Raw genomic sequence first — 15,204 nt, 5'->3', positions numbered from 1 at the left:
GACAAAGGCAAAGGAATAGCCTCTGCACTACACTCATATGCTCAGACATTATTAGGTAATATAAATTTTAGACCCCAGACATTAATAGATATGATGGAACATATTATTTTGATAAACATAATCTAATTTTTTGTCCACAATATAATTAAATTTTTATAGTACTTCCAGAATGTAGTGTAGATAGATCCCAAAAATGTTTAGTAAACAATATATGGATGACATATAACAAAAAAGACACTAAATATTTTATGGCAGCATGCAATGCATTATGTCAATATTTCACAGATAAAAATAGAGATAATAAGTTTAAATATTACGTAGTTATATATGGAAGAACTAATGGTGTTTTTCAGACATGAATTGAAGTAGTATACTTCATAAATGGTGTCAAAAAACTCCTTTTAAAAGGTTTTAATGATTTTAATGAGACTCTAGATTACGCAAGAGTGCTATGTCCAAATTACTATATCTCTCATGCACCCAGACAAGACCCCTCAATATAACACCCAAAAAAACACAAATAAAATAATTTTCTTTGACCATTGTTCTTCAATGACCAAAGCTTTCAAGAGACTTTAATGCTAAAAATGAAACCCTACTCCAAGAAAAACACCAACCTAATGGAGCAGGTGAAAATACTCAAAGGTAAGGTCACCCCTCAAAAGGTTAATGTTAGTACACAAACAACAGAATCGAGTTTTCTATCTCAAGAAAAAATGGATGAGAATGATGTACACTCCCCTATGAATGCAAAGAAATTCACTGTATCGAATGTTGATACAATTTTATAATTGACATTAGTAAATATAATGAGTTTTCGGCGCTGAATTATTCTGGAAATATTGTCTTGCAATGATGAGTATGATTTGCAAAATAATGAAATTAGGGTGTAGTAAGGAGAGAGAGATTAATTAATAATATAATTATGCCATAGAGATTAAGAAGAATAAATCATCGGGTTTAGTTACTTCAATACATCATTGATGTAAAAGATATTTAGATAATCAACTTATTCATTTATGAAGTAATTACAAATAATTTTTTTATGATATATAATTGACAAGCATTAATTAATAAATACTAGTTACATATAAAAATATAGTATATCGTGTATAGAATGGGATGAAGATCAATAGAATTGATTGGAGAAAATCCTATCAACCTAAATCAATATTTCCTAACGTAAAAAGTTGCTAGTTTAGAAAAAAATCGATTCGAAAGGATTAATAAAAAAAATTAGGAGCCCGTTTGGTTTGGCTTTAAGTTGATCAAAATCAACTTAAAGTCCCTTTTTAGCTTTTGGACGTGTTTGTCTAATGCTGACTTTAAGCCATAAAGTTCTTAAAGTCAGTCAGAAATGAAAAGTTAGGATTTCTAACTTTTTTTTCCAAAGTGCTTAAAGTCATTTTCTTTGACCATGGAAATTACTTTTATATCCTTTATATTTTAACTAAATTCTTAAACTACCTTTTTTTATTCTTTTAACCCTAAAATTCACATCATAAGCACTTTTATCCAAACACTCAACTGCTTATTTATAAAAATAACTTTCAGCACTTCAAAGTTCTAAAAGCACTTTATACATAAAAGTTATTTTTTTTAAGCCTATCCAAGGGCTCTAGTTGTGATGTTCGTTCTTTTTCAAAAAATGGAGTGTGATGACCTTGAAAGTTAAATTCTCAAATAATTTGTGTGCACTAGATGTTTTTTTAAACTTCTCCCTAAAATGTATCACTGGTGACAACAAAAATACATTAGTTGTTAATTATATCTTTCTAAAAGTATAATTAAACACACAGAGAATCCAGGTGTGCAAATTAAAGTGCCATTAATTAATTAATCTAAATAAGTACTTTAGCTGCATTCTTATCTACATACCGAGGTGTAGCTTTTACGTGGAACCTTCAAATACAAGAGGATATAATATGATTAATATATCTACTTAGGGAGGGTCCAAAATTCAAAATCACTGCCTTTTATTTTAAATTATTTAATTATAAAAGTACAATACTTTAATTAGTACTATGATCAAGTGGCATATTGCAAAACTCTACCATTCTTAGCTATAGGAATATGTTAGTACTTAATTTATTCAACTTTCTGCCGAAAATGATCACTTTGGCAATATATATTTATTTTTCGAAATAGTCTTCACTTTATTTGAAAATTAGTGTTTAGTCATGAAAATTTTAAAAAGAATTATAATAAACTTTCATGGTAAGATTTTTCATCTTTAATTAGAGATTTAGAGGTCTCGTATTTGGTTCCTAAATCATCTTTATTAAAGAACGCTTTATTCAGTATTGTAAGAATTTTTTTTTGTGCGAAACTCAATTTTAACTGAGCTCAATACAAATATCAGTCAGGAAAAAAAATTTAAAGTTACAGGAATTATATTGTATTATATTATACTAGTAGAAAAATCACTAATACGGCCCTTGGTACTTTGCCAGTGATATGCTAATCTTGAGTTTTGCTATCTTTCTCCAACTTTAAGCATGATTTAAAATTACTAATTATAGATTTAATCAAAAGCAAACTTTTGCATTATATAATAATATCTAGTCCTTTTTCATTGTTAATTTTTTAATTTGATAATTACCCCATACCACTAAAAATCAACTAAACGTTTTCCCCCCATTTATTAGCAAAATCAAAAGTAATATTCCAAAAAAGTAGTAAACTGGCCTCCAGATCATCAGCTCACAGGCTGGCCAAAGCTGGTGGGGAAATTCTGAATTATTAATATATGTCATATCACTATAATTTCATCTCTACATCTTCTTTTCAATCTTTTATAATTCCTAAATATATATATTGGTCTTTGTTTTTATTACTTACTACTGACAGTCGAACAATAGTTGTTCATTAACTTACACATATTTTAAGAAACGATAAATAATAAAAGTAATATTTCTATATTATTTTTTGAATATATTAAATTTAATGCTTTAGAAAACATATTAGATATTGAATAGTATTCAATAGTAAGGGTAAAATGGATATAAATGGTTAAATAATTCATTAATTTTTTAAACTGAATAAATATTGTTGGATATATATCTATTTTTAATATAGTAAACAAATAAAGACGGATGAATGGAGTATCATTTTGGCTTTTGGGGATTTGGGCACTGGCCACGGCTGAGTTGGAAGAATGATAATGCTACTGCTCATTCCAAAGCCATTTTATTTTTCCTTTCTGCAACATGGAGTATTATATACTTACGGTATAAAATTTATGATATAATGTTTTCAACCTAAGTTTTACATACATTACTTTTTAAAAAAATAAATTGACACAACAATCTCAAATGACATGCATCTCTTGATTCTGCGAGTCTTAATTTGTCCTTGTTTAAAATAATGTAAAATTAGGATGTCAAATGAGCGGATTGTATTGAATTTAGATTGATCAAATTAGGGTGTCATGTGGTTGATCGGAAATTATTAGTTAATTTCTCACTTTATGCAAAATACAAGCTACTTATCGTCCGTCGTCTGAATTGAGATGAGTTAATAAATAAATAAGTTAATTAAAACCGACTCAAACTTAAAAAAATTGAACGAATCATATTTCATGTGCTAATTTTATCATTTCCGCCCAAAACTATTAAGTAACATAACTAACAAATTAAAAGCATGCAAGTAAGAGACTCAACGTACGTATGGTTTAATAAACTTCCATTATATAGCTAGCTAGGTACTAGTTCTAATTAATATTAGTAATCATGCTTCTTAGCTGAGAGCATTATTGTAGGGTTTTGACAGTAATTATTTCATTTAAATACATTGCATATGCTGAACATGATTAATAGAGCTAATTTCTTGAGATGAACAAAAAAAAATCCGTTTGTTGAGAGTGATTTGTTTGATTAAAAAAAATCTGGAATATCGAGCCATATAATTTTGATTCTCTCTAGACTCTTATTCTTGGGATAAACTTAATTAATTACAAAGAATGGCAACGTCTTTTCATGTTTGGTCTAGATCTAGGGTGACGAAGTAGATTTTGATTTTTGGTTTTCTACCTGTGTGTACGATATTTAGATTGGGATCCAATTAAATTTAAACTCATGTATATACATTGTAGAGTCCATTTTTTTTTGGGGGGGTGGAGGGAAGGGAGGGTTTATTTTCATTTCTAGAAACTCGAAACTCAAGAATTCAAATTAAAAATAAAATAATATTTAATTATTTCATCATAACTCATGTCGATGATGTAGTAGATTTGATGATAATACCTATATACATTCCAACTTGTTTGATATTTTTGGGAATCAAAAATCTTTTATCATGATTGGATGATTTGGTTATGGGGTAATAACAAGCAGAATATGCATAAAATCCGTATTATTTTAATTGTTTCGATTGTTGTATTATGTGTCATTACTACTGTATTTATTTTGTTTTATGTTCAACATAACTTCTTCACTAGTTCACTAATATATTTTCTTTTCATTGATATGTTTTCACTTAAGTTGAGGGTGTATTCAAAAAAAACTCTATTGCACAAGGTAAGGGATACGATTGACGACTACGTACACATCACCCTCTTCAGACTCCGCTTATAAAATTATAGTAAATGTGTTGTTGTTGTTGTGTTTGGTTAGCATTTCGCTACCTGTAAAAAATATTTATGCAATTTATATTGTATTTCTGATATTATTGATATTGAATCCAATAATACAGTATTATGAGTTCTATTTTATAACTTATATGGATATTTATGGAAATACAACACTTACTTTAACTTTGATTTCACGTAGAATATTAGTAGTTCAATTGATTGATTATCTGAATTTTCACTTTAATGATGAAAATTTAATTTCCACCTTATAAATTATAATCCCCTCCCCCATTTTTTCTTCCCCTGCTCCCCCCACCCCCCAGAAAAAGAAAAACCTTGATTTCATATTTCTACTTTTAATTTATTAAAAAATTCACGTAAAATTTTATTAACTTTTATAATATACTTTTTTTTCTTTTTAACACAAAATACATATACTCAGCAACAGAGCTGTAATATAATCAATAATTATTAATCCTTATATTTCAATAATTTCTATATTATAATATCCCTGCATATTTTTATTTGGGAATTATTTTGGGACGAAGCTATAATATTAGGTATAGTTCGAACGAATCTAATAATTATTGTTTAGATCATGTATTTATATAAGCAAATCAAACAAATAAATATGCATAAATATGTTGATTGTGAACATAATAACTAAAACAATCTATGATTCAATGGCGAATTTTCACAAATACAACACATTTAGAATTGACTCATCCTTGGCCAACTAGAAAAAGACATCTTCCTTACTCATTAACTTCACGCAATCTATAAACTTTTAATTTTGACTTCGCCTAAAAAATTACTCGACTTAAAATAAAAGAGGGGATCAATATATGGCACCAGCGTGGCATGTAGCAACCAAGTGTTTTTCAGCTGGCAAGGTATGGGCTCGGGTCCAAATAGTTACAATCCCAGATGGGCCTATGGAGTCTACTTCTGTTGGGACCAGAGGGTCCATTAGAGATAGATATTTGGGTGAAGATGATAAAATCAAGAGATTCAACACCCTATCCACGTGGGCATTAAATTAGTTTATTCTAGTCAGCATTTTAATTGCCACGTAAGCTTTTAAAGATTTTTCTGTGATCTTCAGTAGGGACAGTTCAATCATTTATTCTCTTAAATTTGTAGTTGGAAGAAGCATGTTTAGTTATTTTCAGTACGACAAAAATTATGCAATTCTCCTTAATAGGAAGCAAGGAAGCTAGCTGTTTAAATTTGTACTATACATTAACCATCATTGAAATTAATTTGTACTCTCACATAATTAATTACTACTATCATGAAGTTTTTTCACCTAATTACAATCACATGACACATTGTACTCCTTCATTTTCATATTACTTGATCCATATTGACCTGACGTACACTCTTTTAATTAGTAGTGTATTTTAGTAAACTAAACTTGCTTTGGTTAACTCTAAGCTTAACTATTACTATTTCATGTAGTTATTAAATACTCCCTCTGTTTCAATTTATTTGTCATATTTTGATTTGACACATAATTTTTTTTTAAAAAAACTTTTGAATCTTTGGATATTAAATAAAGATGTGTCAAAAGTATCAAAAATGTTCTTTAATCATGTAGTCTTAATCATGTCATGTCATGTGGAAAATTGAAATTAAAAAATTGCCAAAAAAGGAAAGTGACATTATTTTTTCAAACAGACTAAAAAGAAAGGTAGAACAAATAAATTAAAACAAAGAGATTAATTTAATGATGGTTAGTGAGAAAAAAAAAATAGAAAGTTCTCTTGATCAATTTGTTGAAAAAAATAAGTAAAATAAAATATTATTTATTTTTGATATAAGAATCAATTAAAATAAAACGGAGGGAGTAACTAATAATAGTATATGTAATTAAAAAGAATGTGGAAAAAGTTAAGCTCTCCTATATGAATATTTTACATGCATTATATTTTATTTCTGGTTGTCAGAAATGATAAAGATAGAATTTTTTCAAAATTCAATATCTGTTATATATACATACAAAATAGCTGATTTATATATTGAGAATAATTTTTAGTACGACAAAAGGTCAAAAGCTATGCATTTCCCCTTGATAGGAAGTAAGGGAGCTGCTTCTTACTGTCTGTACTACACTAACCATCATTAGTTTTGTACACTCCACCTAATTACAACTACTATCAGTAACTTTCTGTCACCGAATTACCATCATATAAAACAATAATGTAACTACTTACGGGGTGTAATTAAATTAAGAAAGTGGAAAAAATTAAGCTCACTTATTTGAACATTTTGTATGCATTCGATTCTATCCCATTAGAATTTTCAAGAACACGATATCTACTTTACAAACATACAATTAACTTTTACCACATATATATAAAATATTTACAAACATACAATTAACTTTATCTTATATATGAAAAATAAATTTTTTCGATGAAGAAAATTCGAATAAGTCCTGTACTGTAGCTCTGCCAGCAGGGACGGAGCCACCTGACATCTGAATCCACTTTGACGGAAAATTATATTATTTATATATAATAAAAATAATTCTTATTCATGTGTCTATTTCTTCAAATTTTGAACCCCTAAATCAAAATCATGGTTCTGTCCCATGGTTGTGGCATTAATTTGGGATGAAGAACTTGTATTTCCTAATATAATAGAATAAAGGGTATCTACCGATCCCGCTCTAATCTCGCCCATGCACATAGAAGAAAAAGTTATCTTAGTATCGGTCTTTCACTCCGACCGTGTCTAATTTTTTGTTTCCTTTCAGAATTACTTGGCGTGTCTCAACAATCATATGAATTCTTTAACAATATCATAAGTTGGGAAAAAATCGATGGAAGATCTTTTGTTCGATCTAACTTGCATTGGACAATTAAAAAATGTGTAGTTAACAAAAAACTTTATATATCAAGGGAGTACTATTCTATGTAGACTTAAATAAAAACCAAACTAACTCTCAAAGCTAGCTAAACAGCAGGAAGAAAAGAATAAAAAAAAAGGAGGTCATAAACAAAAGGAATAAAAACTAGAAGGTAAAACACAGTATAAAAAATGGAATTAATATTTTAGTAACATTAATTAAGTAAAATATGAAATAAAACAATAGCTTATGATTTGAGCATTATCTTTCCATCTTATGCCACATGCTCCTTTCATATGCCACATAACAAAATAAACATTTAAAATCTTCTATATAAGGCCCTTCTATACCACCTCTCTCTTCAACAAACAAATTCCATCAAGTCTTCTGTTCTCTCTTTACAACAAAGTTTTCCGATTCGTTTTAAACAAATAAGAAAATCATTATTTTTCACTAGAAAAAACTAAAAATGTTTACCTTCTCATTAGAACAAGATTCCGTTTCTCGTAGATGTGTTTGGGTAAATGGCCCTGTAATTGTTGGTGCAGGTCCATCAGGACTAGCTGTAGGAGCTTGCTTGAGAGAACAAGGAGTTCCATTTGTCGTTATAGAAAGATCCGACTGTATTGCATCTTTATGGCAAAAACGAACTTACGATCGTTTAAAACTCCATCTCCCCAAAAAATTCTGCCAATTACCCAAATTCCCATTCCCAAATCACTACCCTGAGTACCCAACAAAGAGACAATTCATAGAATACCTGGAACTATATGCCAAACACTTTGACATAAACCCGCAATTCAACGAGTGTGTTCAATCAGCTAAGTACGACGAAACTTGCAGAGTGTGGAGGGTGAAAACTAGTTCACCCAACGGCTTTGAAGTTGAGTACATTTGCCAGTGGCTTGTTGTAGCCACGGGCGAAAATGCTGAGAAACTTGTGCCTGATATTGAAGGATTGAAAGATTTTGGAGGCGAAGTGATTCATGCTTGTGATTATAAGTCAGGGGAAAAATATCAGGGGAAGAATGTTGTTGTTATTGGATGTGGGAATTCTGGCATGGAAGTCTCTCTTGATCTTTCAAATCATGGTGCTCAACCATCAATTGTGTGTCGTAGCTCGGTAAGCTCTATAGACTATAGACATGAATTCAGAATTTAAATTTAATGATTAGGATTTCGATTTAACATTTTTAGAAATTTTTAATGATTTTTTTTACATATATATTGGGACTTTACTTAAGACGTAGTAGGGTCCACCAGAGCCTACTGTGTCTACCTTGGACTTTATTACATGTGTGTGAAAAGATAACGCATTTTAAAAAGCAGAAACTTTAAATCTTGAATTTTACTAATGTAGTTTTGCTCTGTTTTTATTTCTTCAGGTTCATGTTTTACCAAGAGAAATTTTTGGAAAATCAACATTTGAGCTAGCCATGTTTATGATGAAATGGTTGCCTCTTTGGCTAGTTGACAATATTCTACTTATTCTTGCATGGTTTATATTGGGAAACATTGAGAACTATGGACTAAAAAGACCATCAATTGGACCATTGGAACTCAAGAACAAACATGGGAAAACACCAGTTTTAGATATTGGTGCCTTGGAAAAAATTAGATCTGGAAAAGTTAAAGTTGTCTCAGGAATCAAGAAGTTTTCATGTGGCACAGTTGAACTTGTCAATGGCGAAAGACTAGAAATTGATTCCGTTGTTCTTGCTACTGGTTACTGCAGCAATGTTCCTTACTGGCTACAGGTGAGACAATGTCACAATCCTTCTAGAACTTTTTTAATAAACTTGACAGTTTTGGAAGTTTCTAATGATTTTCAAACGAGTTTAAGTTATATATACTAACAAAATAAAAGAAGTTTTACTTTGTTGGTCCAAAAACATAAACTCTTTAGCTATATTATTAGAACTTTCCAAAAATGTTGTTGCACACATTTTTTAGTAATCTGAATTAACCGACATGCACCTGTGGATATTTTTTTTTACGAGTCTTAGCAACATAGGTCGGACTATTCAAATGTTCTTGAAAAGTGTCCTAATGTTATTTTGTTGTGTTATACAGGAAAGTGAATTTTTCTCCAAGAATGGCTTTCCAAAAGCACAATTCCCAAATAATTGGAAAGGAAACTCTGGACTATATGCAATTGGATTTACGAGGAAAGGGCTAGCTGGTGCTTCTGCTGATGCTATAAATATTGCACAAGATATTGGCAAAGTTTACAAAGAAGATCTCAAACAAAAAAAGCAAAAAGTTTCCACACATAGAAGATGCATCTCGACCTTTTAATCCAACTGAAACATATAAAAAGTGGGAAAAAAAATTAACACAAAATTCCCTTCATTTTTTATAACAGGGGGATTAAAGAAGAGAGATGTATAAAATAATTGTGTAAAATATGCTATGTATACAAAAGGAAAACAGCAGAAGATAGTTTATACAGAGAGATCAGCCCTCTCCAAGAAAATAAAATTAAAAAAGCTCAAGTTTTGCTACAGTTTGGGCTTTTTACCAGGGGATGAAGAGGCGTTTCTCTTTTTTCTTCCATAAATTTGTTTTTGTTTGTATTGACTTTTCATTATACAAATTTGTACAATTATTATTGATTATTTATTACAATGACAAAGATTGTTCTAAGTTTCCTGTTGATCTTTCATGAAAAATTAAGTACTGATGTTGACTACAAAAAGTGATAAAATTAATAGATTTATCAAAGCAAAACAATTGTTAAGCTATAATACGTCTGACTTAATATTTTTGACTTAAAAACACTTAAAAGTTATTTAGAATTTTGCCTAACACTCCAAACAGCTTAAAAGCAATTTGTAAATTGTAAGTCCATCTAAACAGGAGACATTAGCACAATCAGAGATTCTACCAGAAGATTTTTTTTTCTTAAAAATGCATAAAACATTGCTCTTGACATTTTTTTATTTTTATTTTACCCTTCTCTTGGAGCTTCACCCTTTTGCTCTTTTATGACTCGAACTCACAAATTTTGAGATGGAATTGGATATAGAGGGTGTTTATCCTTTGTGCAGCCTCTTTTGTCCACACTGACATTTGCACATTATAATTTTCAGAGAAAAAAAATCCTTTTCTAGAAATACTGGTTTCCTAGTTAAAGAAAATGAAAATTTTGAATGAGAAAATGACTCTTCAATTTACATTATTTGTGTACGTTAAAAAGACACTGATAGAACTGCAGAGTGCAGAAGGAATATTGTGCTATTTCATATTCAATACAGTCATATGAGAGTTCTGATAGCAATCAGCCATCATTTCAACACCCTAGCAATACACATTATTGGTTAATAAAAGGAAAAAAAAAGAAGATGATGACACTTGATCTGATCATGAATGCAAAATAATTATGTACGTAAATGGGTCCCTAGCTTTATTCTTATTTTCATCATGATAACATGTATTAAAAACACCAAAATATATTGTGAGAATGATTGAAATCACTTGACTAGACTCGGATTCAAGACTTGAAAATTGAGAATATTTTAGTAAATATTTACGATCTTTCAATAATAGCCAATACTGTATGTTGTCCTCTTTAATAATCTTGGTAATAATAATAAGTGTGATAGAAATATTTCATACTATCTCACTCATTATCATTATTGTTATTCCTTTCCATTTGATTCTTGAATAGAAAGATCATACAATTTGCTTTTATTTCTCATGATTATGATCTGATTATATTAAAGTTTGACCCTCAACTCTAATCATAATATGCATAAAAAATGACATCAACTCCTTGTTGTCTAGCTAGCACATGGACCCTTATGAAAATTCAACACCGTTTACTTGAACCGAAGATCGATCCGAAATAACTCTCATTTCCTCCGATATAACTAACAGCGTCGGAATAGTCTAGGAGAAAAAACAGATAAAAAACAATGTGGCGTCGCCCGGACTCGAACCGGAGACCTTCAGTGTGTTAGACTGACGTGATAACCAACTACACCACGACACCAAGTTGTTGGAATTTCTATGTTTTAACTTAATTAACCATTATTATAGGAAAAAACTTGCTTTTACTGAATCCATGAATGTAAAGCATGTGTCTTACATATAAAATTTTATCGACTAATCATGGTTAAATGATTATATTATATTTTATTGCTTTAATATATATCTTGGTCGTGTTCTCGTGATATCGAGATTCAACTTTTTTCGTCTTATGAACGAGGCTTATTCATTACTATCTCACTTGTCAATAAGATTATATCTAGTATTCAAAATTTACTAGCGCTGAAGTTACTAGAGATGATGATGATCGATCTTTGGTTGTGCCAACATTTGTAGAAAATCAAATCACATAGTTGGTATATGAATGAAGTATAAATGTCTTTCTCAAAATTGAAATGAACTTATTAGATATAGGAGATCGACCACTTTAGCTTGTCCCTTCCAAAGGACTGATCTCTGGAAGGTCCCTTTGAAAATGCTTCTCATCCACAGAAGAAACTAGCCTATGTAAGAATGTCAACAACACCAGAAATGTTGTTATCATTTATCAATGAAGAGTGGTCCAATTTTTTACACCTAGAGCTAGAAGTTTCTATAACATTTTACTACTTTTAGTTAGAAATTCGTTCGTAATATATGGCTTAATTTCAGTTATTTTGACTTTATTTCAATTATATATATGATTGAAGTTCAAGCAAAAATGCCTATAGTATAAACTTTAGTCACAACAAAAACTATTAAAATTCAATTATTTTTGCTTGAACTTCTAACATAAATACATGAAGTTCATTCATTTTTATTCCAAATTCAAATTCACGTACATATGATTGAAGTTCAAGCAAAAATTGTCTGAAGTATAAACTTTAGTCACAACAAAACTATTGAAATTCAATTATTTTTGCTTGAACTTCTAACAGAAATGCATGAACTTTAATGATATGTAACTTTAGACGTTTGGTTTCAATACAAGTTATAATGAAATTGATTATGATGAAATAAGTTATATTGGGATTAGTTATGATATGATAAATTATGTTGAGATTAGTTATGATGGATAAGTTATACTGAGATTATTTTTATTGTGTGTTTGTTTTGTTGTATTCAAAATAATGTGCATTGTATATATTTTAAGAATAGACTGTTTGTTTACAAAAATACCATTTACTTTATTTAGTTTTTTATATTTTCTTATCAAGTTTTAATTATTCATTCTAAAGCTAAAATTTCCATCTTATTTAATTTAAATATTTTTATTTATGCATTTCCATGACTGTGCCATGTGTTTCTAAAATTAAACTTTCATCTTATTTAACTTAAAAATAAAACTTTCATCTTGTTTAGCTTTAAAAAAATTCATCTTATTTAACTTAAAAATAAAACTTTCATCTTATTTAACTTAAAAATAAAACTTTCATCTTATTTAGCTTAAAAATAAAACTTTCATCTTATTTAGCTTAAAAATAAAAAATTTATTTTAAGTTTATTAAAGTAAAAAAAAATATTATTAAAATTATGTACATTTTAATTGATATATAAAATATAATTTTTAAGTTAGTAATAAACTATTTAATTAAAAATATGTAATTTAGTAGTGGAGTGAACATTTTAAGAGAAAAACAAATATAAATAAACATAAGAATTGGAAAAATAAAACATAATATATTCATAAATAGAAATTGTATTTATAAAATATAATTTTTTAATAGAAAAATATATTATCATAAAACAACGATTAATTAAAGTTATGAATGTTATTATAAGTTGTTAAAAATTGTGTTAATGTACATGAATGTAAAAGTGGTGTATAAAAGAGAGTTTACGAAGGTATTCTTGTGATTTTACTTCTTTATCCCAGGACCACCTCAGGGAGGGATAACTTATTCCAATACTAATTGTTAATTCTGAAATAAGTTATCCCATCCTTTACAACCAAACAAAAGAATAAAGACCACTAAAAAATTATCCCAAAATTAACTCCCCCTATCCATCACACGACCCCTTATAATCTTATTCAACAACAGTTGGATTGCTTGAGGCCCATACAGTTGTGGTGTAACCCACTCAATTCTGATATTTGGGCCGAAAAGCGAGCTCATTAAGTTTAGAAAAGATAATGGACAAATATGGCTGAAGTTCAAGACATATATCACTCAAGTTATTTCATTTTTGGTTAAACTTCTATCACATATATCTAATGTTCAGCTATTTCATATAAAAATATTTGAACTTTAGTTATACGTAACTTCAAACATATTCATTTGAAACTATGCTAGGCAACGCTAATTCCAACCACTAGAATACATAATAAAGTGTTTTAATCAAATATTTTTAGTTTAAAACTTAGAATTTGTTTTGTTTGTGTTATCAAATGTCACTATGAATTAAACATAATAATTGTAAAATTATTATAAAATAAACTAACTTAGCAAAATAAGAAGAAGAGAGTAAGAAAAAGAGAGAAAGACTATGAGAGAAAATTTCAGTGCGTGTGTATGCTTCTTTATTGTCAAAAAAACTAGCAATTTATAGCCAGAAGGAAGAGAAAACTAGTGGGCAACTTGCCCACTTTCAATGGGCCCACGTAAAGAAAAAGGATCATCAACTATTATAAAGTGGACAACCACTTGATTGATAACACCCCCCTTGGATGTCCACGTGAAATGTGTCTCATTAAAATTTTTACAAGAAACAATACACATAGTTATTCTGAACACCGATTGATGTTATACCTTGTTAAAAACTTACTATGAAAAAACCAGTGGAAAAAAAGCCTAGTGAAGAAAAAAGAGTACAAACATCTGGTAATACGTCTTGAGTGTTGCCTCATTAAAAACCTTACCGGAAAAATCCAGTGGGACAAAACCTTGGTTAAGGGAAAAAGAGTGCAGCGCGTATTTTACTCTCCTTGATGAAAACTTCATTTGATATCTCGAAGACGTCGCATTCCTATTTTGTATCTCATTTTTTCAAAGGTTGAAGTCGGCAATGCATTGGTAAACATATTTGCTAAATTGTCACTTGAACGAACTTGTTGGACATCTATTTCACCTTTCTTTTGAAGATCATGAGTAAAAAAGAATTTTGGTGAAAGATGTTTTGTTCTGTCTCATTTGATGTATCCTCCATTCAGTTGAGCAATACATGCAGCATTGTCTTCATACAATATTGTTGGAACGTCTCTTTTCAAAGAAAGGTCATATGTTTCTTGATTGTGTTGAGTTATTGATCTTAATCAAACACATTCTCAACTTGATTCATGAATGACTATTATCTCTGCATGATTTGAGTAAGTGGCAACTATAGTTTGCTTTGTTAAACGTTATCGTTGTACCACCACATGTAAATAAATAGCATGTCTGCGATCAACCTTTGTGGGGACAAGACAAATATCCCGCATTTGCATAATCAATCAATTGTAACGTAAATTTATTTGACTAAAACAATCTCATATCAACGGTCCCTCAAAGGTATCTGAATATATGCTTAATTTTATTCCAATGTCTTCGTGTTGGAGAAGAACTAAATCTTGATAACAAGCTTACGGAGAAAGCTATATCTGGTCTAAAATTATTGAAAAAATACATTAATGCACCAATTGCACTAAGATATGATATTTCAAGACCAATAAGTTCTTCATCATTTTCATGAGGTCGAAACGGATTTGTATTAATATCAAGAGATCTCACAATCATTGGGGTACTCAATGGATGTGCTTTATCCATATATAAAACCTCTTTAAAATATTTCCAGTATATGTTGATTGTTGTACAAATATCTCATTTGTAAAATG

At 29.4% G+C, this 15,204-nt stretch overlaps 1 protein-coding gene and 1 non-coding gene across 2 annotated transcripts; one reads left to right on the top strand and one right to left on the bottom strand.

Annotated features, from left to right (window-relative positions):
* The first annotated feature begins 7,800 nt into the window (after positions 1-7,800).
* Positions 7,801-10,074, top strand: LOC129900536 (probable indole-3-pyruvate monooxygenase YUCCA5). The gene is made up of 3 exons (XM_055975527.1): positions 7,801-8,547; positions 8,810-9,181; positions 9,498-10,074. Exons 1-3 carry the CDS (start codon positions 7,894-7,896, stop codon positions 9,720-9,722), a joined length of 1,251 nt encoding a protein of 416 aa, XP_055831502.1. The 5' UTR covers positions 7,801-7,893; the 3' UTR covers positions 9,723-10,074.
* Positions 10,075-11,344: 1,270 nt separating this feature from the next.
* TRNAV-AAC (transfer RNA valine (anticodon AAC)) lies at positions 11,345-11,418 on the bottom strand. The gene has a single exon. It is a non-coding gene; the product is annotated as a tRNA-Val (tRNA).
* Positions 11,419-15,204: the final 3,786 nt, after the last annotated feature.

The sequence above is a fragment of the Solanum dulcamara genome, chromosome 8 (assembly GCF_947179165.1).
Source record: "Solanum dulcamara chromosome 8, daSolDulc1.2, whole genome shotgun sequence".
NCBI classification, from domain to species: domain Eukaryota; kingdom Viridiplantae; phylum Streptophyta; class Magnoliopsida; order Solanales; family Solanaceae; genus Solanum; species Solanum dulcamara.
This window is presented reverse-complemented; position numbering and strand designations above follow the sequence as displayed.

Bases quoted from the DNA above. Each gene is read 5' to 3' on its own strand.
- LOC129900536 (XM_055975527.1), top strand. From the start codon at position 7,894: ATGTTTACCTTCTCATTAGAACAAGATTCCGTTTCTCGTAGATGTGTT. The intron at 8,548-8,809 runs GTAAGCTCTATA...TTATTTCTTCAG, and splicing joins CAATTGTGTGTCGTAGCTCG to GTTCATGTTTTACCAAGAGA. The intron at 9,182-9,497 runs GTGAGACAATGT...TGTGTTATACAG, and splicing joins ATGTTCCTTACTGGCTACAG to GAAAGTGAATTTTTCTCCAA.